At 38.5% G+C, this 25138-nt stretch overlaps 1 protein-coding gene across 1 annotated transcript in view; it reads left to right on the top strand.

Moving 5' to 3' along the window:
• The first annotated feature begins 243 nt into the window (after positions 1–243).
• The window catches only part of SEMA3C (semaphorin 3C), a 111223-nt gene continuing 86328 nt past the window's right edge, over positions 244–25138 (top strand). Inside the window, exon 1 of the mRNA XM_062490836.1 lies at positions 244–367. Coding sequence (XP_062346820.1) covers positions 265–367 — 103 coding nt within the window. The 5' untranslated portion in view covers positions 244–264. The remainder of the gene's footprint in view (positions 368–25138) is intronic.

Below are 25138 nucleotides of genomic sequence, written 5' to 3'. Positions count from 1 at the left end.
GTTGATTCCTACTAACAGGCAGAGTTCCTCCTGTGCCAGCACAGAAGACTGAGAAAAACCACTTTCAGAGGCACAAAGGAAAAACAGAAGTGCTGTACCTCCTTCACATCAGTAATTATGGATTCAGCTAGAAGAGGCTTCCAACTCAATCTTTCCATACTTTTTTTTTTTTTTTTTTTTCTGCTCCACAAGATTGTATAAGAAGAGTAATGTCATAACTCTCTCTTTCAGGTTTCTTGGATATTAAGTTGCAAATCTGAAGAGATGGCATTTCTTGCAGTGAACGTGTTGATTGGGATATTTATTTACTTTAGCAGTGTGAAAGGATCTTCCCAGCCTCAAGCAAGGGTGTTCCTAACGTTCAATGGTAAGAAGGAAGATAAACATTCTTAAACAAATATTATGATTGAACATTTTCTTCTTCTCCTTAAAATCAATAACTGATTAGAAACTGGCTTTTTGATCTGTGTCCACAATTACTATTTTTGGTTTGTGTTGCTGAGGCACCTGTCAGCCTAAATTCAATTTTTTTACCAGAGTCTGTCTATCTCTATAGATTTGTAATTAATACGCAATTAATAATTAGTAGGCTTTTCTCTTTATTTTGGATTATTATGACTTACTGACAACTAAAGGTTTATTTCTTATCCTTAATTTTGCTTGGGAAAAAAATCTAACACATAACATGTGGTGAAGAGTGTTAATGATTTGAGTTGCTTTCATTTGGTGCCTGACTGAAACACTTTACATTCTGAAAATGAGGCTGGCTGAAGTTTTACCAAAATAGTTAGCCAGGCACAGAGTCCTTTGAAAAGATATCATTCATTGTGCACTTTGTGCTCTGTGTAGGATGTACATACTATGTAACAATTACTGATGCTTTCATACTGTAAACAAGCAATGAAAATTATTATTTTCAAAATAGTTTCTTCTACTTCTGAAGTGCTGAGTAGCACCTTATTGCTGCAATTACCTCAGTATTACTTTTAATAGTAAAGTAGCTTATTCTTCTAGTCTTACCTGCTGATTTTAGCTGCCACTTCAGAATTTGTGTGTTCTTCAGCTTACAGTGTCTGTTAAATCTGAGCTGAAACTTTCTGTCACAAATTATAGGAGTGTTGACTTTCTCCAGCCCTCTACCTTTTCTGTGATTGTCTGAGGCATGAGGGCTTGATATTCCCTGCACCAGTTTTCATTAGGATGGATTCTGTGGTTCATTAGTGCAGGGATGCCCTGCCACTGCCTTAGGAATATTCTGTGTGCTATGAACAGTCTTTTAAGAGCTGCTTTAAAAATAATCAGAGCTAATAAGTATCTCAAGCTTCTACTTGCTACAATGATCATAACTATATAAACATGAGACTGAGAGATATCCAGTAGGAGACTGCCAAGTTAGACCTTTCACAAGTACCCGCCAGAGTTTGAATACCTATATTATGAATTATGGGGACCTAAGTTGATGGATACTTATTAGGTGTAAAATAGCATGGCTCCAGTCAAAGCAATAGTAGGAATTGAGTTCCAAGAGGTAATTCAAATGAAGAAGTAGGAATTTTTTTCCTTGACTAAAGTCTTTACTGACTTTGGTGGAGATGGTACTGTTTTGGCAGAGCTCAACACAGAAGCAAGTTTGGCTGTGGCTGTGTGTTACATTGCAGGTTTGCCACAGTTATGCACAACAGGCTGATTAAGATTTCCACATCATCTCCTTGGTGGCCTTGAAAGTAATCTAAGCTTGCCCTGATCTCTGGTATGACCATGAAGTAGGAAGCGTTCTGGTTTTATGGTATTCAACCTTGTGAATGGGAAAGAATTGTAATGAGAGGCAGAGGGTTTTAATAGAAACTCAAGAGATTTTGTTTCATCACAGGTATCCTGCAAGGCTGAAACAGTCAAGCAGCCATAGGGAAAAAGATTCCAAACCTCGGAATTTAAAAAAAATACTGAATTAAAACCTTAGCTTCTGTGTCCCTGAAAGGAGGAACAACGTCCTTCCTTTAGAGGGGGCTAAGGAGGTTGTCCCTCCTTTCTTTAGAAGGTGCTATGACAGCTTTATGCTGTGGTGACCCCTTTGTCTGGTGAGGTTCTTGGGCCAAAATAGCTCTGTCACCTGTGCCAGCCCTGGGGACACAGCCTTACCTCACTAGTTCCTGCTGCAACCCTCTTTGGCTGCCTTGGTTAGAGAGCCTTGCAATACTATCTGATTTTCTTAAAACTGACTTTTTATTCTCCCTAATACTTAAAAGCCAACCTTTAAGAAATAAACTATGTTTTTAGGTCCTAAATTTTTATTGGGTCTTTTGAAGTCATAAAAGTAAAAAATGAATTATGTGTTTTATAATATGAGAAATATGTCTGAAATAAAAAGCTAAGCTTTTTGTGTAATATATAAACAGAAGTTTTATTTTTAAAACTGATTTCCAGATGGCAAGAAACAACTTTCATTATGTGAAAAGAGTTTGCAGGTTGTTGTGTATACCAGGGTAATGGCCCCACATGTAGTATGAACTGTTCTATAAATCTTTGTTTACTTACATGAGTAGAGATGTAATCGAAAAAAGTGAACCTTGTATTGTTCTCTAGCTAAGTGTGAGAACACTCTCTTTCTTCATAAGCTGCTTCATAACTTATTGTTTTTAAATCATGTAGAAATATCGAGTTATTTGGCAGTCTCTTTGCCCTGAGAAGCTGTCAGTTTTTATGGAGAATTGTCACTCTTTTAAAGTGCATGGTTTGAAAATAAAACCATAATTAGGACTCCTTATGTTTTAAATGACATTAGACAACAAAGACAAGTCATTCAAGCTTAGGGTACTTACGTGATATTTTTCAAGTTCTGAATCAGATTTGGCTTGGTGTCTACAATTACATTGCATAAGTTTTGGGGGTAAGAGTGTATACAGGAGGAGAAAATGAGTGATGCTTTTCAAAGCTAGCCTGCTCCTTCAGGATCAAGTCAATTGAGCTTATTCACATTGCAGCATTTCTCATGGGAAAATCCAGCAAGTATCTTGACCTATTCTGTTTTTCATCAAGAAAGATAAAAATGTGAATCATTTGAATCATGGGCTGCTTTTCTCTTTGCCATCTACTTCATTAAGAATGAAATGTAATTAAAAAGTGCGCCTGGGTAATACCTCAAGAGCCTGATAATAGGGATTTTGCAATTAACTTCAATGGATGAAGGACTGCAACCCTGACTTCTGTTTTTGAAATCAAAAGCCTGGCCCCTTGTCTAATTAAAATGTAGTTCATGATTTAGCTGAGGTTTTTAGCTGTGTGTATGATGTGAGTGTGGAACTTGGTGCTGTCTGCACCCTGGGTGTCTTGAAAATTGCAGTGCTGTACAGGGACTGATTCCTATTGCTTTGCACCTGGTACAGCCATTTGCTCAGCTGAAAGGAAAGGTCAGGCTGGAGCTGAACTGCTGCTTTACTCAGGTGGACGTGGTTGTACAGGGCACTGGGACTATGGAGAATCAGGCCAAGGGGCTCTCTGTGTGCCGGGGCGATCTGGCATGATCTAATTGTCCTGTTCGAGGGTGATGGCTCAAACCACTGATACTTGTACCACGTCTGCTCTTGAACAGCCACTACAGCTGAAGAAAGAAAGATGGCCCCAGGTTTTCCTGATTCTGAAATTGCAAAGATGTGAAGTCTGTGGTGCAGCAGTGTTGGGAATCTTCTGCTGTGTTCCCATTGAGTATGCAGGAGTGAGGGAACCTGGGATGGGGGAAGCAAAGGACTCAGCAGGTCTCCCTGCACTATTAATACACTATTCCCCCCTCCTCCTGCCATTTCTAGCTCCTTGTTCCTGGAACAGATATTTTTTAAATCTACTTAAATCACCTATCACAATTTAAAGCGCCATAGTTTATTCTCTCTTTGCAGCAAAAGACTTTCCTTATCTGTTTATGAACTATCAAGTGTGGTACCTGCTCCATGCATTCCTCCTTGTTACTGCATGTTCCTGAACAGGTAATTGGGAGCTGTATCCTTCAGTGTTCACAGGGGAAAAGCCTTTCTGAAATCAGTGGGAGTATTATCAGAATGAGGAAGCAAGTGCTAGACTCCAGGTTAGTGTCAGACTTTGTTTCATTCCAACTCATATTTACTTTTTTGAGTTCTGTTGCAGCTCTAAAATGCTGAGCCATACCATTTTAACATCAAATTCTGAATTGGTTGAAGCAGATAGAGTACTTACTTTTAAAAATACACTCAGCCTCCTTTGGGATTTAAATTTATACAGTGATACACAAAGAAGTGGCAATTCACTGGGAACGTTTAATGCATTCCTACCTCAAATGTCTAGCAGATATTTCCCATGCAGATTCTCCTATTGTCTGCTGTGAAAATTCCATATGAGAAGTGGATCAAGGCTAATTTGCAGACAGTTTTGTTCTTCTCTTTGTTGTAAAATTACTAGAACACGTAAAGGACTTTTAAGAAAGTATCAGATTCATTAATGACAATTAAAGTGCATAAAATGTCACCAGAGCAACAGCAGCACTTATTCAACTGTCAACATATTTTAAAAGATTTAATGCAACCCCTGTGGTTACCCTCGAGGAAAAATAAAGGAACTGAGAACCATTTTCCTTGAGCTCTTGAGCAACAGCAGTACAACTTGTTTTTAAACAATCCCTCATTGTAATGTTAATGTTACCACAGTTAATCAAATGTTCATTTATTATTTGGGGGACTTTGTGCTGATGACAGTCTAGTAGGCAAAGGTTTATGCTCATATAGTTGATTGGATCTTTTTTGGTCTCCATAGAATGAAAGCTATTTACAAAATGAAGTAGAAGTGAAGCATTAAAAAAGAAAAAAATGTAAGAAAAAGAGAGAGGAATAAGAGATTTGTGGTTTAATTTTGTTTACGTGCAGAACTTACCTGTAATGTTTGCATAGTTACTTAATTTTCAGCTAATTTTGAGTAATATTTTCTTATTTGTGGCTCTCACAGCTTCATGGATCTTAAATAATGTTAATTTATAAAGTGTTGACCATCAGTGATGTGAAAATTTTCCCGGTTTGTCTCTCACAGGAGATCTAAAAAACTTTATTTGAATACATCCAACTAAAAATAATTTCATCTTTAGTAGTGAAGATTGTATTTTTACAGTTTGTTGTAGAATCATAGAATGTTAAAGGGTTGGAATGGGTCTGGTCCCAATATTCCCCTGGCACGGGCAGGGATACTTCCCACTCGACCAGGTTGCTCAAGGCTTTATCCAAGCTGTCCTTGAACACTGCTAGGGTTAGGGTATCCACAATCCCCCTGGCAACCTGTTTCAGTGTCTAACCACTCTCACAGTACAAAAATTCTTCTGGTATCTGAATTTACCCCTTTTTCAGTTTGTGCCCATTACTGCTTGTCCCATCACTACAGTTCCTGACAAAGAGCCCCTCTCTGGCTTCTCTGGCACCCCTTCAGATACTGGAGGGTTCCTGTGAGGTCTCCAAACCTTCTCTTCTCCAGCTGAGCAGCCCCAACTTTCTCAGCCTGTCCTTGTATGGGAGGTGCTCTAGTCCCCTTATCAACTTCGTGGCCTTGTCCAGATTTGCTCCAAATCCAAATTTTCAAATCCTTCTTACTTTTGGGGCACCAGAACTGTGCTCAGTATTCCAGATGGGGTCTTGAATTGCCAGCTTTGGTTGTTTCTAAAGACAAATGCCTAACTTACAAATTACAGTCTTTGGGGGTCACTTTTAGACTTCTGCTTTCTCTGTAATTTTTTCCATGCTTTTTTGTTTGTGTTTATTTATTTCTCTGTTAAATAAACAGAGGCTTATTGGCAATAAATATTGTATTGAAATTAAATTGCTTGAATGGGCTATCAGTTAAATGTAAAAAAAAAAAAATCAAGCATATTAAAGGAAGCATTATGTAAAAACTTTTATTCTTTCTAGAGTTCTGTGGGTAGAAGTCCTACATGCCAAATGACATTGAGTCTGCTTATTTTCATGCCCTTGTTCAGTGGCAGTGGCTTTGAGTTGGCTTCATTGTCATTACTGTTGACATGAATGTACAGGTGGGGATAATTTATTGTTTCTGTGTTTAGTTAAATTGTGCCATGTGATTTGACTTCAGCTTTATGAAAATGGTCTTGCAATAAAGCTGAAGTCACAGGTGGTGTTTGGTTAGTTCGGTGTTTGTGCTCTAAAATTACTCTGAGTGGTACCCCCATGGGAAAGCACAAATAAGTATATCTTCAAGGTAGTTAATTATCAGGCAACAGAGGTAGTTAATTACCTGGCAACAAATTATCAGCCTACAAATTTGATCCTTCTCTTGTATGAAGAGCTCATCTGAATTTCACAAAATTTGTGAAGACTTGTTTTTTTTTTCTTGCACACTAATAAGATCTGTTATCTAAGAGATGACTTGCTTAATCTCTTTATGTTCCTGAACTCCGTTAATTTGACCTGTATCTGAACCAGCCCATGGTTTTATTGTTTTTTTTTTTATTATTTATTTTGGTATGGAAAAATTGAACTTTGTCTTAGAACATTTTGACAGATTCTTCACATCTTGGTGCTCTGTGCTTGTCATAGAAGAAAGCAGCTTATCTTGGCCAATTCCGTTGCTCAGTCATTACAACTCTTTCTTGTGTTGCCTGTCCAAGGCAAATGCTGAAGTCCCTACGTAGGCAGTTATATTGCCATTATTCCACAACACATCTTCTTTTTATGTTTAAGAAAATGTGATGAGAGAGAAATGGCATAGACATTTCTAACACCCCATTTTTCCCGATGGTTTGGGTACCAATAACAAGAGCTCCTCTGTGAGCCATTTCCATACTGGATGAGCTCACAGTGCACTTTGATATGTAGAGCTGCACAAGCCTTTTTCTGTACCAGATGTAATTAGTGACATGACTCACAGTAATTACTCATTTTATTGAAATGTGTTGACTGAGATCCTGCCATGAACAAATACATAGAGCAAGATCTTACCCTGTTATTTGAACTGACTGTTCCCTCAACATCTGTATTTTGTTCTTTTTGGTGCTGGCTTTTCAGAGTTCTCATTAGCACTCCTTAATAAAAGGACTAGGCAGTGTTTCCCAGGAGAAGGTCTTTGTTTTAGGGACACAACTTACTGATTCACAGTGCAGCTCCTCAGCTCATCTCGTCTCCTCTTACATGCAGGCATCACTGGCTCAGCAGACACCAGGTTAAAAGAAGGCTATATGTTTTTCCCTGCTCATTTGATTGCAGAGTTGGGGTCTCAGGGATACAACTGAGTGAAACATGCTCCATTACCTGTGTGAATCAGGGTGATATTGTATCTGTCTTACTGGGAATCAAAATAAATGTGTGTTTTCAGGAATGAAGAGCATAACTGTGATTAACAGAGGGTTTTCACCATTCCTCCCTTCCCTTTGTATCTCCATCCTCATTCAGTGCAAACTTAGTTCAATTGCACTTGCATCATGACTTCATCTGCCACTGAGAGCTTCCAGGATGCAGAAATCCTAGTAGTGGTTTACTGGAGCTAAGCTTCGGGTGTAACAATGAAAAGAAGATAGGGAGTGATTGCTCTGCCTCTCCCATGAAAGCTCTTTGGAGCTGCGACCATCATCCCTTTAGAGAGTTTAGCTCTTCATCTTATCTTTATGAATGTAGGGCTAACTCTTCCTCTTTGAGAAGTTTCTTGATTCTTTTGTGTGTAAGGTTGGTGGAGTTTTGTTGTTTTGGTGGTTTTTTTTTTTTTTTTTTTTTTTTTTTTTTTTTTTTTTTTTTTTTTTCCTGCTCCTTTGTACAGCAGTATTTGGGATATTTCCAGCTACTAACATAGCAAACAAATTCTGCAAAAGAGAGTGCTACAAAGACTCCTCAATTACCACAACTAATACCTCAGATTATACACAGATTTTTTTTTTTTCCAGAAACACAGTACACATAGCTTTAATTTATAATCTTGGAAGGTTTATAGTCCAAGGCAGCATTTTGAAGACATGTCTTGCTGCCATCTTACATCTTACCTACAAGGAACTAGGCCATGGTATTTCATCATTGTCGGGAAAGAAAAAAATAATTCTGGAACTCTCCATCAAATCACCTTGATAGAAAAAAGGCTCTGGAAAGCATTTTACCACTACACAACTCCAGTGAGTGCTATCAAGTTTGCAAGAAATGCAGGATGTATTGGGAACTTTGTGTGTTGTTAGGGAGAAGTGAATTTCAGACCTGGTGTGTGAATGCCCTCAAATCACCATGAGTTTAGAGGCTGGTCTGTGAGCAATTTTCAGGGCTGAGCGCTTAATTTGAGATTTAGCCACTGCCTCCCAAGTGCTATATGTAATTTTTAATGACACTGATAATACCAAGGAAGGAAAAATGGTTTTTGTTTTGTTTGGGGTTTTTAAATTTTTATTTGGGGGTTGTAAGTAAACACTTCATATGAAATACATCCTATTTTTTATGATAATGTTTTATTTCCAGTAAAAATTTCAAATGCAAATGAGATTTTGTGAAATGCAGTTTTTAGTGATAGAATGGAATTAATACCCAGATTTTGAACTAGTCTGCATAATCTTCCCCACTGCTCTGGAATAAATTATTACCTCACCAAAATTATCTTCTAGAATGTGGATGAGGAGACATGACATTCAGCTGGGACTACCAAGTTTCTTCATGGAAAAAAAATGTGTATTGGCAGTTGCTTATTAAATAAAAACACAAAACAAAATAAAAATCTCAAAATTAAGCTGAATCCAAATTCTTTAAATTACAGGCACTGCTTTCAGCCATTAAGAAGGTCAGCATGGCATTCCAAAATTTGAAAATACCATGGTTTTAAGAATTACAAGGTGTGTTATGTTAAAATTCACTTTCAACTACGACATCCTTTTAGAATTTCCTTTGTAATGTCACAGTTCCAATACTGCTTTGAAATGGAACTGAAAAACATAATATCTAGTAAATCCCTTCCTGAGAGTAATAGGCTTTCTCAGTTACCTGTTATAGGTTTTTTGTTGTTTCTGTTGCTTTACAACATTTCTCTTTACCATTCTTAATGAAAAACATATTAATTTTAAAAAGCTTTGAGTTGTGTAGAATAAATCAATTTATGTTGGCTCAGAATCAATTAAATTAGACAAACATTTGTCTTCTTTTAACATCTGTGTGAATCAGGCTAGATCTCTGAGTCTCCCAGTTTAAAGGAGCTGCAGAGTTATATTTACAGGTGGAAGAGATGTGTGCAAGGTGAGTGTCTGATCCCTTATTTAGCTCAATTGGCTGAGAATGATAAGCTTGATTTTCTTTCCTTCTCATGATGCAAACTTTGATCAGCAGAAGGAGAAGTACCATGGTATATTTGCATACCAGAAGTGATAGTGTGACAGAAAACAGAGAGGGGAAGATAACATTAGATGTATTCATAATCCTGCAAGAATTCATTTTCAGTTTAAAAAGGCACGTGTATTTAGAACAGTGTTATAGATACATCATTTTGAAGCCTGCATTTTTTGTTTATTGATCCCAAGCTTTTACTTGGTTTGAACTTAACCCTGTACAGAAACTCCTTGAAAACAATTACTGGTCTCAGGAGAGTGGATTTTCCTTATCCTCCGAGATATCCACTGAGCCATGGCCTGCCAGGCAGTGAAACACTTGGGTTTTCCTTGGCTCCAACACTGTCACACACCTCTGCAGCCTTTCTGGTGCATTACAAAGGCACAGGATACACATTGTGACATGTACTTTCTATAGCCCTTAGAAACTCCTCCTTGTCTGGAATAACCAGCCTGCATGCCTCTCATTGCAGTTTTCTGAGACAGTCTCTGTGTGAGTATGTTGAGTGCTCTTACAAGGCAGATATCAAATTTGAACACAAAAATGTGAACACTTGCATTTTCAGAATGGCACTTTCTGTTTTTTTTTAATATCAAACAATTAAGATGTTATTTTCAAGGAGAGGCTTGGCATTTTTTCAAAAATTTACTTCTTGAGGCTTGAAAAGGATTTACTTGGCATGGAGAAGTGATCCCAGGCTTAGACTTTGCAATGGCTTCAACATGAACACAGCTGGAATTTTTTAAGCTGATTCGAATAAAAACCCACTTCCTGCCACTGTTGAAAATAATGCACTGTGTTATTATTTTTTCCCTAAAGCAGACAAACCTACAGCAAAGACAAAAGAGTTTAAAACCTCCATGAGGTGTTTTACTGTGGTTTGCATGAGGGAACTCAAACAATGCATACACAGCTATTAAACATGAAAATGAATATGCCTGTAAAGCCATTACCTCTTATTTAATAACTTATCATCTTTGCAGCTTTGGTAAGTCCCTTTAAAATGAAGAGAGTGTCAGCCATTTTTCCAGAAGGAACATTGTTTTACTTATGGATACTTGCAAATGTAAGACTTTTTTAGACAAAATTTTGAAAAGTAGAGTAGGCAAAGAATCATTTGTCAGCAGTTTTTATTCCATTGAATGTTTTTTCAAGCTCCCTCTCTACTATTTCCTGATCTCAGGTAAATGTTAAGTAGGTAAATCTTAAGTTCACACCAACTGAAATGCTAAGCTGCATAAAATTGCAAAGAGAATTTTAGCTTTCCGATGCAATCAGGTGTACCACTGTCTGCACAAGCAGTGCTCAGGAAGTGGAGCTAGGAGACTCATGAACTTGGCCAACATAGTTTGGCCCTCCAGCCAGGTCCAACAAACTACAGACTGTTTTTCATCTGGTCACATTCTTTCCTTTGAGATACTGGAGAATCAGCTTGCACAGTATGTGCTTCCTTAGCCGATGAATTCATCGTCCCCAGCACCAGAAGGTGAGCAGTGGGTTCATGAAGCACTAGCATGGCACTTACTGAAGGGAAAGAACATGAGTCTTGCTGCATTTTTTGTGTATATCTGCCCCTGGACTAGTTAGAGCAGGCTCTGGGGAAGAGGGGCAAGCCCAGGAATTTAGCATCTCCCCAGCAGCTGGGGAGAGCAGAACGACCACCCTGATGCAGGGGCTCTGAGGAAGCTTTTATAGAGGAAGGCTGTGCCAGCTGAATCAATACAGGGGCAGGTTTCATACCTACTGTGGTAATTTACAGAGATGTTTTGGATGGGGGAGGCAATCTCATAAAATTAATTAGGAAAATACAACCAGCCAGTCTTTCTTGAGTCGGATTTCCTTTTTTCAGATACAGGAATCTGCCTCAAATATTGACTTAATTTCCATTTGCTTTTAAAAAAACAAAAAGGTATATTTTATTCCAGATTCTCTGAGTGTCATTGCCAGAGATCTTTCCTTCATAAAAGCATTTCAGTTACATGCAGCATGGCAGTCCAGTGATGGATGAGATCCCTCTCCATTGCTATTATTATTATTATTATATTTGTGCTTATATCCAGTGCATTTTTATGGGGTACTGGTATTTTGGCATTAGTATTCATACTGGGGTCAAGCATTGAAAGCATTGCATGCTGGTTTTGAGGAGCCTGTCCTTCTCCTTGAATGCTTACTTCTTCTCTTATCTTGTTCTTAAAGAGGTAAAAGAATTTTGCCTGGATTTTTCCAAGAGGCAAGCAGCTGAGTTTGTTCTTTTCACTCTGTGTGGTGACTGTGACAGGCCTTTGCTTTAAGGTTATTTTCTTTTGCATGAGGGGACAATGGCATGTGAAGGAGTTTATGGCTTGCCTATGGCTATTGAAAGCTTCCCTAGCCAGCTGGAGATCACTTGCAGACTGGGTTGGATGTGAGAGAAAACATGTAAAGTCTAAGATCAGCTAAACTTGAGATTGTGTGTAACATCAATAAACTACAGCACTCTGAATAAACAAGGTGGCCACTCACTGTTTACTGTTCCCTTTGCTTATTTTTCCAGCACTGTGTCTGTGATAGCTCCAACCTGTTTGCTGAGCAGCTTTAAATGTGTTTTTGCTCAAAATAGGTATAATTCTTAGCTGATACGTATAAGTTCTATGTGGAAATGTGTTAGAGAGAACTAGCAGATTGTGGGACATTTTTTTTTATTCTAGAACACCCTTTAAAGGGAGCAAATATTTATCAGTGGAGAGTGAGGGGGTGACATAGGAAGCACCAGGAGGTGAAAGGGGCTTTTAGAGGTTACTCACGGACACAAAATACTGCACCCCAGCTAATGTAGTATGAGAACATTCAGCCTTAATGTCTATTCCAGAGGTAATTTCTAGTTCTTTTGAAGCTGACTTCAAATCTGCTATCAGATCTTGTGTTGAAGAAAGTACACGAGTGTTCTCTTTAGGCTCATTTAGGAGGCAAAATACTTTTTTTTCACATAGGAATGGAACATAGTTGTGGCTTCCTGTGTCATTTATGTGTTAAAGTTTTCTACAGTCATGCCAATTTATTTGTTTGGATTTGTGGAGATGAAAGATTAGGGAAAGAAGGTGTTCAGTTTTGGACCTTCCCAGCATAAGAGGTTCTGTTGAAATAAGGGCCACAAGGCTGCTGTGGGTGCTGGAGCACATGGTAAGGAGAGTTTATTCGAGTGGCTGTGTGATGGGGAAATTCACACTCTTCTCAGCAGTGCACAGTGACATCTGTTTAGATGATAGGGCTTTTTTTATTATTATTTTTTGGTTGGTTGGTTTTTGCTGTTTTTTTGGCTTTGTTTCTATTTTACTGTAAGCATACTGAGACACTGAAGCAGGTTATACAAGGAGGAAACAGACTCACTGCTCCTCCAGGTATTTGAAGCTCAGTGAGATGAGGTCCTCTGCAAACCCACCTCAGCACAGTGGGTAGCCCTGTTTTGAGCAGGATTTTGGCTGACACAACCTTCACATATTTCTTCCAACCTGCATGTTTTTTTCTTCTGTGATTTTATCAGAGATCAGCAGGTGTGAGTGTTAAGACGTTGGTTTCTGTTTTGGCAGTGTTTCCAGTGCAGCTTATCTATTCAAGTAGTTCTGAAGAAGAAAGTTAGCTTCTCTCAAAAAGGTCAGAAATTTGACCCAAATGACCTGAAATCCTGTGTGCCTTTTTCCACAGTGAAAGCTATAAACACTCAGTATCAGGAATTGTTATTTAGGTGCCTTCTGCAGATTATTGTGTCTGAAGTGTGTGTTTCCGAGACTGAAACCTTACATGTTGTGTAAATTGTTTTCTTACAGTAAGAAGTAGAATATATTTCCCTGTTGTGAAGAGGACAATCATAGGTCCGTCTGATTTGGTTGAACAGTAAAATATAACAATTCCTCTTCTAAGGAATGGCAAAAATCCTAGATATGCAGCATTGCATGGAATTATGTGAGGACAATGTCATATGATTTTATGTGTATTTTCTGTACATAATCTCCTTTTTTCTCTTGTTTGAGAAAAAGAGATTGCCTTCTTTTGAGCTCATTCATAATACAATGGTTAAATCAGTACGTTATGATAGAGCATGAAGTATGTAGCTAAATTTATAGGTTTAAATAAATTCTGTAATATTTCTGGTTTATTTATTTATTTTTTAAAAAATTCTATTGAACTCTTTTATTACCAAATCAGAATAAAGGTTAAATTATATGAGTAGCATTTCTGACCATGTTTCACGGTATGTTTGGTCTCAGAACAGATATTAGATCTTGTCCTGGTTCTAGTTTATTCTCAAAGTTTGTATCTGTGTGTTTAATGTTACATAGAACAGATAAAGCAGACTTCTGCAGTCCACACTGTGTTTGGGGAGGTATGCATGTCTACTTCTGGGAAAATTTTATGTTACCTGATGTATTGCAGGTGTATAACAAAAATGTTTGCTAAAATATGATAAAATGACAAGTCCAGTTAAAAAATTCTAAATTACCTGGCCTTACCCTGTTTTGAAGGGATAGCATCCTAAATTTGTCCAAGCTATTGTATTTTCTTTCATTTGAGTATCTGAATTGGCATGCTCAAGCTCTCCTTTTTAGTGGTGTGTGTGCACACATACACAACTAGCATAGAAAGAAACATTAGTAATGTGGTATATACTTCTGAGCTTAAGCTTTTTCAGTCTGTGGTTTATACCGTAATATTTTGAATACTTGACAAATTCATTAGAATTGTATTGACTATTAACCTGTACAGACTGAGGGAAGATTTCTTTAGCCTCTTTGCAAGCTTGTACTGGTCTCTAACTGGCATTGTATATCAAAGTCCCTCTGTTGTTCCTGTCTGCCGTAGACTCATGGAATCCTGTGGCTTGGAAGGGACCTTCAGCCAAAATCATGCTCAAGGCAGGTCGGTTTAGATCCGTTTGCTTTGATACAAGTCCACTTAAGTCTTTAATAACTGCAGTGGTGGAAATCCCATCCTTTAATAGCAGTGTTCCAGTAGTGTTCCGGCAGGTCCTTTTACATGTAAGAGAAGAGTAATTCCCCATCCCTGAAGGTGTTCCAGGCCAGATCGGATGAGCCTTTGAACAACCTTTTTTAGTGGAAGATGTCCCTGCCTATGGCAGGGGAATTGAAATTAGATGATCTTTAAGGTCCTTTCCAACCCAAACCATTCTATGGTTGATTCTAGGATTTCCTCTTTTCATTTTCTTTTTAAAATGGAAGAAATTGAGTTCAGTTATCTCTCCATGGAAACCATGTGGTCCAGAAACTTGTATTATTTCTTTGGCTTATTTTTAGTCTTGGAAAGTGATCCTGTCATTCTAATGGTGAGTTGCTCACTTCAGTATCTGCTCACCATCTCTTTACCGCTCTCCAGGTTCATCTCTGCATAAAAAATGAACAGAGTCTGACTCTGTGTCTGTTACAAAATTTGTAAATCAGCCACTTTAAAACTGTGTGAGAACCACATATCTCTCCTTGTATATAGTTACTATTAAGTTGTGTTGGTGTCCATTTGGGAAAGAAAAAGGAGGATTTTGTTGGCCTTGGTGTTGTTAGAGTTGACTATTGAGGTTTTTCTTCCCAGAGAATGTGAACAAGTGTGTTTTGAGTGCCCATGGCAGTTGTTGAGTGTTTCTTGAAGCTGAGTTTGATATTATGAGGAGGTCATCATCTAGCTGTTTTTTAGAGGAACTTCTCTATAACTTTCTGAGGATACCCTATGATTCATTCCCATAAACCAATTTCAATATATAGTTTAAAAGGAAAAGCCTGTTTACTGGTTCCGTATTAATTTACATTTTGGGCATTAATTCTTGTCACTGGGGGAAGCCAAAGCATTGTGTTATTTGGCAATACCAAAATCTCTTGTATATGAAGAATAAAATAGAATGTATCTAAGTTCACTTCTTTAGACTCTCTGCAGACAAATTCATTCTCTGTGTGATAAGGCGTAGGTGGATTTTGTCTGTAAAGGGATATTCATTTTCATTTGATCTGCCTTAATCCTGAGGTTATGTGTTCAGATCCCAGAGCTATTGAAAATATTAACTTGATGCTTCCATCAGCCTTCAAAAGCTCTGTGAGTGAAGGCTCTCAGCAGCTGTTATCTACTATAATAAATGCCAATGATAAAAAGGGCTAGATGAGGATTTTTTGTTTAAGAACAAATGAAAGCATTTTCTTTCTAAATTAAGTTAGGAAAAAAATCCTTTGATGATTTCTTTATTGATAGAAAGTACCAACAAGATTGTTCTTTTTCACAAATATTGTTTAGGATTTGGGGGTCACAGTTCATCGCAAAATATGCTGCCTCTGTTTGTCCAGCTGCCACACCTCCTTTGCCTTGTGTCCTGTACATGAACAACAAGAGGCTGAAAGCAAGGTAAAGGAAATAACAGGTTTAGTGCTGCTCTGCTTGTAGGCCATAGTCCTTAACAGGATTATGACTTTTTGCTTCCCTGTGCATATCCCACCCAAGAGGAGTAGTACCCAAATAATTAAGCAGAGGCAAGATAGCGTAGTCTCCTGGTGTGGTATTGGCTATATAGTGACTATATTGACTATATTGATGATCCAGGAATATTTTTAATTATTATTTTTTTGGGGCGGGGTAGGGGGGTGGGAGAGATGGTGGTGGGTTTTTTGTTTTTGGTTTTGTTTTTTACTGTTAAGTCAGGGTTGAAACAACTGGAAACTGCTCCTCCAGAATAACTTGGGGAGTCTAGGCAGAATGGGCCCTCAGACAGAAGCAAGCCAAAATGCTGAAACCAAAGCAAACTCTTAGGGAGAAAAAGGATACGGGAAAGATGTTTCTTTAATCTCTCATTCCAGCTTCAATTTTATGGATGTTACACACAAATTGAAGTAAGATTATATTACAGAGCTGTGTGTTAAAACATATTATGGCACAAAATTTAAAGGAAACAAGTCCATATTCATGACAGATGCATTTTAATTTCAAAATGGTCCACAAAATTTATGCCCAGAATATTGTTTGTATTGCAGCAATCTTTCTCTGTCTTACATGTTTCCATTGCTTTTGGCAAAACAAAATTTGTGGGTACAAAATCTCCTTTCTGAAGTCCAGTGATGTTACCAGACTTTGGATCATGATCGTACTTTCCAGTGGTTGCAGTATTTCAATTAGAAATCTACATTTAATGACTCTCCACCCTAAAAGAGGGTATGCAGTTATGAACACAGTGATACAATGTCAATAATGTCTTTCATTGTAAGAGAGTATTTAATTTTCTAATGAATGTTAGAATGAAAATAGAATAGATTAAAATCAGTTTCTGTGTTTTTACATGTATTTTTATATGTACAAACTGCAACATGAAGCGCTTATCCAGTTCAGAGGTTTTGGGGCCATGGATGTGGTTTTGCATGAACAAGGTGGCATTTACATGTCTTGAGACTCCTCTTGGCAGTGATGGAAAGGACACATGTTTGCTGCTGTCCCTACCTCACTGCCCATACCAGTAATTGCCACTTTGTATTATTTATAGAGACTGAGTTGGTTTACAGTTTTGTTTTTCCTGTTTTTCTCTTTAGCCACTATGCAACATAACTGCACCCAAGATTTTTTATGAGGTTTGTCTGGTGGAAGCAGAATTAAAGATTTTTGTGTACTTTGCTGTCTTATGACAACTGGCAGCAATTGAAATGAGGCATGTCAAGTGACTACCACAAAAAGAAATCAGTCATTTAAAAGTTCAGACAAAGGTTGAAGAAGCAAACTTCTCTGTAGTTGTTCTGTCTTGTACAGTCTGTTAGTATTTTCATATTTGAGAATATTTAATTTTCCTAATTGAGAGAATGTTATGCTACAGTTGAGAAGAAATGGCAAAATCAAAGCAGAATACACTCATTTTCATCAGAGCAGTGCTAATTCTTATGTTAGTCAGCGAGAAAAACATGGGGGTGGATGAGAAACAATAATTCATTACTGTCTCTCCTGCAGTCAATTAAATGTCTCATACATAGCTGATTAAAGCTGCCTTTTTTTCCATAATAGTAATAATAGGATTCATTGGAAACAGACTGACCAGGGATCATTTCTCCCAGCATGTCAAACCTTTAGTGGAAGGGAAAAAGTAAAACCCAAATGCCAGCCTTGCCAGGTTGAGTTGGATCATACAGACAATATCCATAGCTTGTGATAAGTGCAGAGTTATCCTTACTGTTCTGATGCTGATGCCTGTTCATAGCTTGACCTGCTGCATGTTGAACAGTGCACCCACCACATCTGAGAAGTTTTTGCACACAAAAATAGCATGGGTCAGAAAGCTGATGATCTGATCACACACACAAGTCTAACGTAAAGTTTGCATGAGAAATCGTAGACGGGCTTGTGAAACAAGGGACCCTCCCATCCTCAATTTGTCTGCTTTTAAAATAGTATACAGAAGCACTTTGGAAAACCAGTTTCTATGTCTTTCTATAAAACCTATTGTTACTTATTTTCCAGCTCCTTAAGATACTACATACTATGTTGCGAGTCTAAAATATGCATTGCCCTTACAATTTTTCGCACTTGCTGTCTCCTCCAATTTGATTCACATTTCCTTCCTTCTGTATCTAGTTCCCTGTCCAAATTAAAATGTAAAATAAAGTAGAAGATATGCTTGGGCCCCTGAACACATTGCTGAAAGGTTCGTTTTTCTGCACACAAGTGTTCAGAGTATTTCTCACAGAAGAATTGCATAAATTATGGAGATTGCAGTCACAGAACAGTGAATGGTATTGTCAGTTTGCTTAGGAAAAACTAATGAGGTTGTAAAGAAATACTGTCTGCTTTATAAGAGTAAAATTTGACAGCTGGAAAAACAAGGGCAATAGGCTGGTTTCCATTTTCCATTGATTTTAGACCCCAACATTCAGAAGACTTCCTTTTCTGCAAAACTGCATTCACACTGCCTACACATGAACACACAATGCTCTTTTGCTTCAAGCCAGAGGCAGATTAAACTTCATTAGGAGTGTAAGGCTTGAGGAAAGTTCAAACTGTAACAGATAGTAATTTGACAAATAAGGAATTAGGGTTTGTTTTACTAAGCCAAAAATAAAGGCCAGAGCAAGGTTCCCATGGCTCTTTTGTGCCTTTAACCTCTGGGTAGGAATACCATCCCTTTTCATAGTCTGGTTTACATACTGCATAGGCCTAGTGGACACACACCATGGCTGTTTTAATGCATTTATGCACTCACTGGAAGAACACACATCGCTCATTAAATTAAAAAAAAAAGAAAAAAAAAGCCTATCCCTATTTTGCTTAGAGCAAGAAATAAGAGCAGGAACTAGAATATGTGTTCAAGTATTCTTAGGTAGATGCAGTAGTAGCTCAGCTTAAAATCAACGAGAAAGAATGCATTTTATGTCTGAATGGATTTCATTAGCTTTATGTAGCAACATTAAATTGTCAGCCAAGCATCCTATTTACACATTCCCAGGCCTTGTTCTAGAATAAAGGATGGATCACTACAGGTGAGTGACAGATACCTACGGTAACTGATGGGCTATGATTTGAAGATTTAAGTTCTTCTCACTCAGTAGCAAACTTTGTAGTGGCTAATTTGCAGTGGCACGATGCCATAGAAATGTCTCTGACCATTATCTGAAAACTCTTTACTAATATGTGTTGGATGGACTTCAATAGACAATCTACCTGCTAGATGTTGTACACTGGACTGCACAATGTACTAGATAGTGACTGCATGCAAACAATAATAGAAAGTGAGTGCTAATACAGAATGATGTGCTGAAATGCCTGGTACAAACATTATGAGACTGTCTTCTGGGCTGGAATGCAAAGCCACTGTGTCTTTGTGTCTGTGCTTACTCTTGAGAGCTAGGCACCTCAGACTGTGAGCTGAAGTAACTCTGTCAAATAAACAAATAAACAACAGGCTTCTCTAAACATTACCTGGAAATATCTAGGGGAGAATCTTTGAGGACAGCAATAGGACACAAACCTTGGTATTAAGTCTACAGGGAGGTACAACTATTAGTCTGGAATCTGCACAGAGGAACATTGCCTGAAGAGAAATGTTTGCATAGTCTGCATTGATTTACAGACACTTTCTTTTCTGCATTGTATATCATAAATAGAGAGAGAGAAAAAAGTTTCAATTTCCATATAAATTTGGAAGCAAAGAGTTGGAAATTCCAATTCTACACCATGTTTCTTAAGCAATGTTGTAGGTAGGAGACATAAGTGAAGTTAATTAAGGTTCACTTTTCACTCCTCTCTGTAGCCTCTGCCATAATACACAAAAATAATGCAGAATGAGCTGAATTTGACTGGGAAGCTTAAGGGGCTCAGATTAGATCTGAGTTTTAAGTGCAATGTCTCCATAATTGCTACTTTATTTTATAGTAACTGTTAGCTCTGTAAAACAGAGAAATTATCCTTTAGGGGCATCCTCTGGATGGTGGAAGACTGGAGCTCTGGCCAGTCACTGTTCTGTTCTTTACATCCACCAAATGATTCCTGCAGCCTGCTGAAGGGGCCTTAGCCACCTGCTTCCAAAATATTCTCTTTGTCTTCTGCACAGATTAGGTCTCATAGATCAGTTGTTCTCCATCTCCAAAGCTGAATGTTGGGAAACATAATTTTGAAAGGTTGGTGATGTTTTTTCCTGGGTTCAGGCTGGCTCACAGGTGCCATGACTGAGTTAATTTTGTGCATGTTGCCAGAAAGTACTCCTGTGTGTGGAGGTCTTAAGTTCTTGCTATTGTGAGTGAACAGATCTGCCATTTCTATTGCTAGCAATCCCCAAAAGCTGCAAACAGGTACACAGGGGCTACCTGTGTCCTGGAATGGATTTCAGCCCTGGTGAATAGCTCATTTAAAAGTTTATAAGGGTAATTAAATTGTAATTTGGTACTTTGTAAGAACAATTTATTTTATGACTTGAAGGAAACTACGGCACTGAAAGCAACTATAAAATGATGAAAACTGTGAATTAAGTTTTCTAAATTATTTTTACAGAAGTTAAGGAAAATAGCAATAAAATGAGTCACAGTGAAAATAGTGTATTTCTTCAAAATAAGGCCTACATTGTAGTCAATATATGTATCAGAACAATCCTGGTGATACTAATTTAAAACCCATGTAAAGCAGGGCAATATGTACGTAGAACCCAATGCTGAAGTGTATAATGAATAGAAATTGCCTTGTGTTGCAATTAGAACTTGTGCTGACAGTGAAAAATACAGTTTGAAACCACACATTTGGACTGACTCCCTTTTCTCTCTTCGTCATTCAAGTAGACTTCTCAGCTGTGTATGCGGGGGCAGCTGCATTTACCTCTAATGAAATTACAGCGGCAGAGAATTTGGCTTTGTTTCATTAACTTCACTTGTTTCTTGGAGCTTTTATGTCTCATTCCCTCAAGCAACAGGGATAGCTATCTATTCAAGATATTTGTGAATTCAGAATACTTTATATTTTCTGCCTCGGGTAAGGAAGGTATCTAAATCTCTCTGTTTTCCTAATGTACACATGCACACACAATATTCTGTCCCTTTATCTACATGTGTAAACATACAGGCACAAAAGGTCGGTGTGAGACCCCTGACTTAAGAAATAGACCAAATCAATATTTAAATCCAGTCATAATGAAAAGATGTATTTTAAATGTAAGAAATGTGAAAAACAGAAATATTAGAAATCGTAACCCTCTAATCCACCTCATTTTATTGAAAAAATGTTTGCTCCAGCACATTTTTGTAGTGCTTTCTCTTGTTCAGTGATGAATGCCTTAAGCACAGAAACTTTTTTTTCCAAGCTGTTATTTCAGGGGGAAGAATTATTTTCTAACTGTGAGCCTTTGTTTTCTATTTTGTAACTCTTTGTAACAGTGAATTATACTTTGTGCACCAGAGTAATCCTATGCAGTTTGAGCACAGAGTACTCACACAGAAACTCTTGCTGTGTTGGTTTACAATATTTTTTTTTTTTTACCTTGATGGCCATGCTTGGTTTGTTTGTTTGCTTGTTCATGATTTCTTGGTGTTCCTTCATCATTCAATCTCTTTAGTCTCTTGAACACTTAAAGTGTTCCAAAGTTGTGCCAGTTGTCCTTCATATTAATAATATTGAAAAACTTGGAAAGGAAGTTCATTATTCCATGGATAAACTCAGGGTGGTAAAGGGCTGTTCTGTGATGAGATTATTCCAGGTAGTGTTCAAAGTGATGCTAAATACGAGTCAGAGCATTTTTAATTTATTTCTTGCAGGTGCATGCACTTCCATTGTTCTAATGGTAATTTAATGTGTGCAAATCCAGACTGACTCCCTTGAAGAAGGGGAATATGCATCACCTTCCTAATTGTTTATTAAGGGATTAGATTTGAAATGTTAAAGTGCAGTGAGCCAAGTCTGTAGGCTCACTCACATATCAGCAGTGAAACAGAACTAGTGAAGTAATGGAGCCAAGACTTTGGACAACTCTATTTACATGCTTATGTGGATGCTGTTTCCTGAAACTTGTTATTTGGTTGTTGACTCACCAGGTGCACAAATGCACAGGGCTGCACTCTCAGCTTTTTAATTTATTCAGGCACAGGTCTGTTCTTGTCTTCTAAAGGACACGTGTGCAGTAGAACAGCAGCATGAATTAGAGAGTATGTTTTTCCAGAGGTTTTCAGTCTTAATTCATCCTAGATATTTCCAGTCAGCTGGACTGGAGATGGAAATCCCAGGTTTTATGTACAAAAGGAAATGATATCTGAAGATAACTCAGACAGTTTCGTTATTGCTACCCGAGACAGGATTGCCCTGTCAGGTGTTGGGGGAGGCCCATGTGGTGTTGGGCTGCTGGTAGGAGCAGGTGGCAATGCTTCATTAGGCTCCTTATCTCAGGAATTTGTCTCCCCACTTCCCCCTGCAGCACTGAGGTGTTAGAGCAATCTGCTGCATACAGAGAGATCCAGACATAATGCAGCAGTACTGGAATAGAAGCTGTAGGAGCTAGACCTGTTAGTGTGTCTTAACTATGTGACTGATATTGTCAGTATTTTTCTGGTGTTGGAATATTGCAGTGTAAGCAGATTTCACCAGATTTGATCATAGAAGGCTGCCAGTGCTAAACCCTTAAATTGGTGCATCTCTTCTGCTGAAGGCTTCACCTGAAAGCAGGATTTTGAGTTGCATAAACTTGTGCTCTGAACAACCTCTCACTTAACCAAGAAGGATATTTAGGTCTGAAGTTCTGTGTCAGCCTCAGGCCTGGTGCTGAATTGTTTATTCAGACAATTGTCACAGGTGCCAGCAGTCCTTATTACACAACTTTGCAGTCTGCTGCCTCCTCAGCCCTCTCTCAGCATCAAGACATACTCTGCAGAAAGCAGCCTTAGCATGTCCTGAAAGGAGATGAAAATGTATTTCAGCAGTGGAGTCTTTGCTGCTCTTGTGCAATATGTATGTAAAATAATCTCCTTATGCCTGTTGTTTACTGTGTAACAGAAATTGAGGAATCTTCAGTTTAAGAAGAAAAAGTTTAACTGATACAGTTTCTTGGGATGGATGGAGCATAAAAGAGTGTAGAGAAACAAGTGCTTAGGGGGCATGAGTGGGCTTTTCTTAAAGAACAGTGGAAAACAAGAAAAAGACACCATGATGCTCTGGAAAAGCTTGCAATTTGTAAGATATTATTTTTGTAGCAATTGTGTCTATACAAAATAAGACCCAGGCAAATATAACAAAATAAGTTAGACTTGTATGGATTGGGTGATCTGTTGTTTGTTTGTTTTTTTCAGGTGCATAAGATACCTGAAGGCAGTTTTAGCTTGCATAGGCTTCAAAGGACTGTAATATATGATTATGCAAAATAAGAAGACTTTCTTGTTTGTTCTCTTGCTTTCTTTATGGATAAGTGTCTGTGTGCCAGGCAGCAGACAGATTTAAAGTGCAGAGCTGTTTAGGTATGCAAGAGGGGATGGTGTTCACTTAATGGTGTTTAAATAATTTGATGCTACTGTTCTTTAATAGAGTAAATGAATTTAATGAATGTAGGCAATACCTTTTGAGTCCATTAGCTTTATCACTTCCTTAAAGGTATGAAAAAATTTGAAACCAGCATCAGAAAAAATATGAAATAATATCCAAAATGTCTATATTTTCACTGGTATCATTAGAATTTGTCCTTGGATTTTAAAACATTTTTTGTTACGTACCGTGAAGAGGTTTTTCATAAAAGCCAAAAAACCTGGATGAGAATGTTGTGCAATATTAACCATTTCAGGAGGCTCTGTGTAGGAGAGCCACTGAGTAAACTACAGAAATAGCATCAAAATCTCTAAGTCTGGTAGGAAAATAATACTCCACTATCACTTTTCCATGTGTATTAGGCATCAGAACTGAAAATCAGAGAAAGCAGTCCTTCTGATTATATTTTATATTTTATTTCCTTCCCGCTCACCTCTGTTGTTTTACACAGTTAAATGCAGAGTTTTGTGTGGTAATGCTACAGCAGCTCTAATGATCATTCTTCCCGAGCCTGGTTTGATCCTGTGCTTCTCACACCTTGTGACTCCCCCGTGTGCGAACAGGGAATTGGATTTTCCTGCCGTGGTGAGTGCGTGGGTACATCTGGCCATCCCCGGCCCTCCTCCCCATCTCCGTGCGAGCGGCACGACTTTCCCACCGGCTGCCACGGCCGAACACGGTTCCCAGCTCTGTTCTGCGGGGCTGCTGCCCATGCCAGGCTGGAGCTCTCTTGACTTTGTGCCCAGATGACAGAGCTGCCCTGCGAGCCTGTGCGGGGTCACGGCTGTCCCCCTGCGCTCGGCTCGGCTGGGAGCGGAGCAGCCTTCCCGGGCAGAGATGCTGCTGCCAGCGCGCAGCTGTGGCTCAGCCGGGTGTTTTTGGAAGTCTCTGAACTTTACAGTTAAAGATGTGCCAGAAGTATTTAGGAAAAGCTCAGGAGAATGGAGCACTTGAGTGCTGGCTTGCTAACCCTCTGGCCTGACAATGTTAATGAAACTTAGTTTGACAGTCTTCAACTGAATTTAAGAGAATAAAATTTCAGCTGCAGGTTAGTTTGTTTCAGTTTCCTCGTGGGCTGCAGTATGGTCTGTAGAAGCTCTCAGCATTTTAAAAATGTTTTCAGGTTCCTAATAAAGAAAAGCTTTTAAGAATACAATTATTCCAGGAACTGGTCCTGGAATGCTGTGGGCTGAGCAAGCTTAACACCAGCAGTGCTGGTGCTGCAGTGGCAGGCTCTGCTCAGCAGCAGAGGGAGATGGAGGTTGGAGAAGAAGAGTGGGGAGTGATGGCAGGATCAGAACAGAGGTGGATTCTGCTCCAGAAGGAGCAGACCAGTCAAGAAAGTACTGAGCTGAATTAAAGTGGGAAATAGCTATTTTATTTCTGTGCCCTAGAAAAGAAGTAATGAAAAGCTTTGGATATTCTGTCACAGAGTCTAATTTTGTTAACCTCAGTGGGCCATTTATCAGCTTCAGTTGAAGGAGTAACTGTTAAATCATGTTTAAAATGAATGAAAATTTCCTGTTGCATCAAGTATTCCACCTTTTCTTTCTGTAATGCTTCTCTAAGTATTTCCCACGAGGCACTCATTGGCTTGTCAGGGGGTTTAGCATTCATGTAACAGTCCAGAAACATATTTGTCTCATGATTTGTTATTACATGCAGTATTTTGAAGAGATCTGTGGGGAGGGCAGGGTTTGGAGGAACATCACAGTGCCTGCTGTCTTCTCACAACAGGGTTTTGCCTGCTGTCCTCTGTGACCACCCACCCCTGTGAAGGGCTAGGGTGTGCTGGTCTTCTACTGTGCCTCTTCCTTCTCTGCACTTCTTTTATGAGTGCCTAAGCT

The sequence above is a fragment of the Cinclus cinclus genome, chromosome 4 (assembly GCF_963662255.1).
Source record: "Cinclus cinclus chromosome 4, bCinCin1.1, whole genome shotgun sequence".
In the NCBI taxonomy this organism is placed as follows: domain Eukaryota; kingdom Metazoa; phylum Chordata; class Aves; order Passeriformes; family Cinclidae; genus Cinclus; species Cinclus cinclus.
The sequence above is the reverse complement of the archived record's forward strand: the minus strand, read 5'-3'. Positions and strand labels throughout refer to the sequence as shown.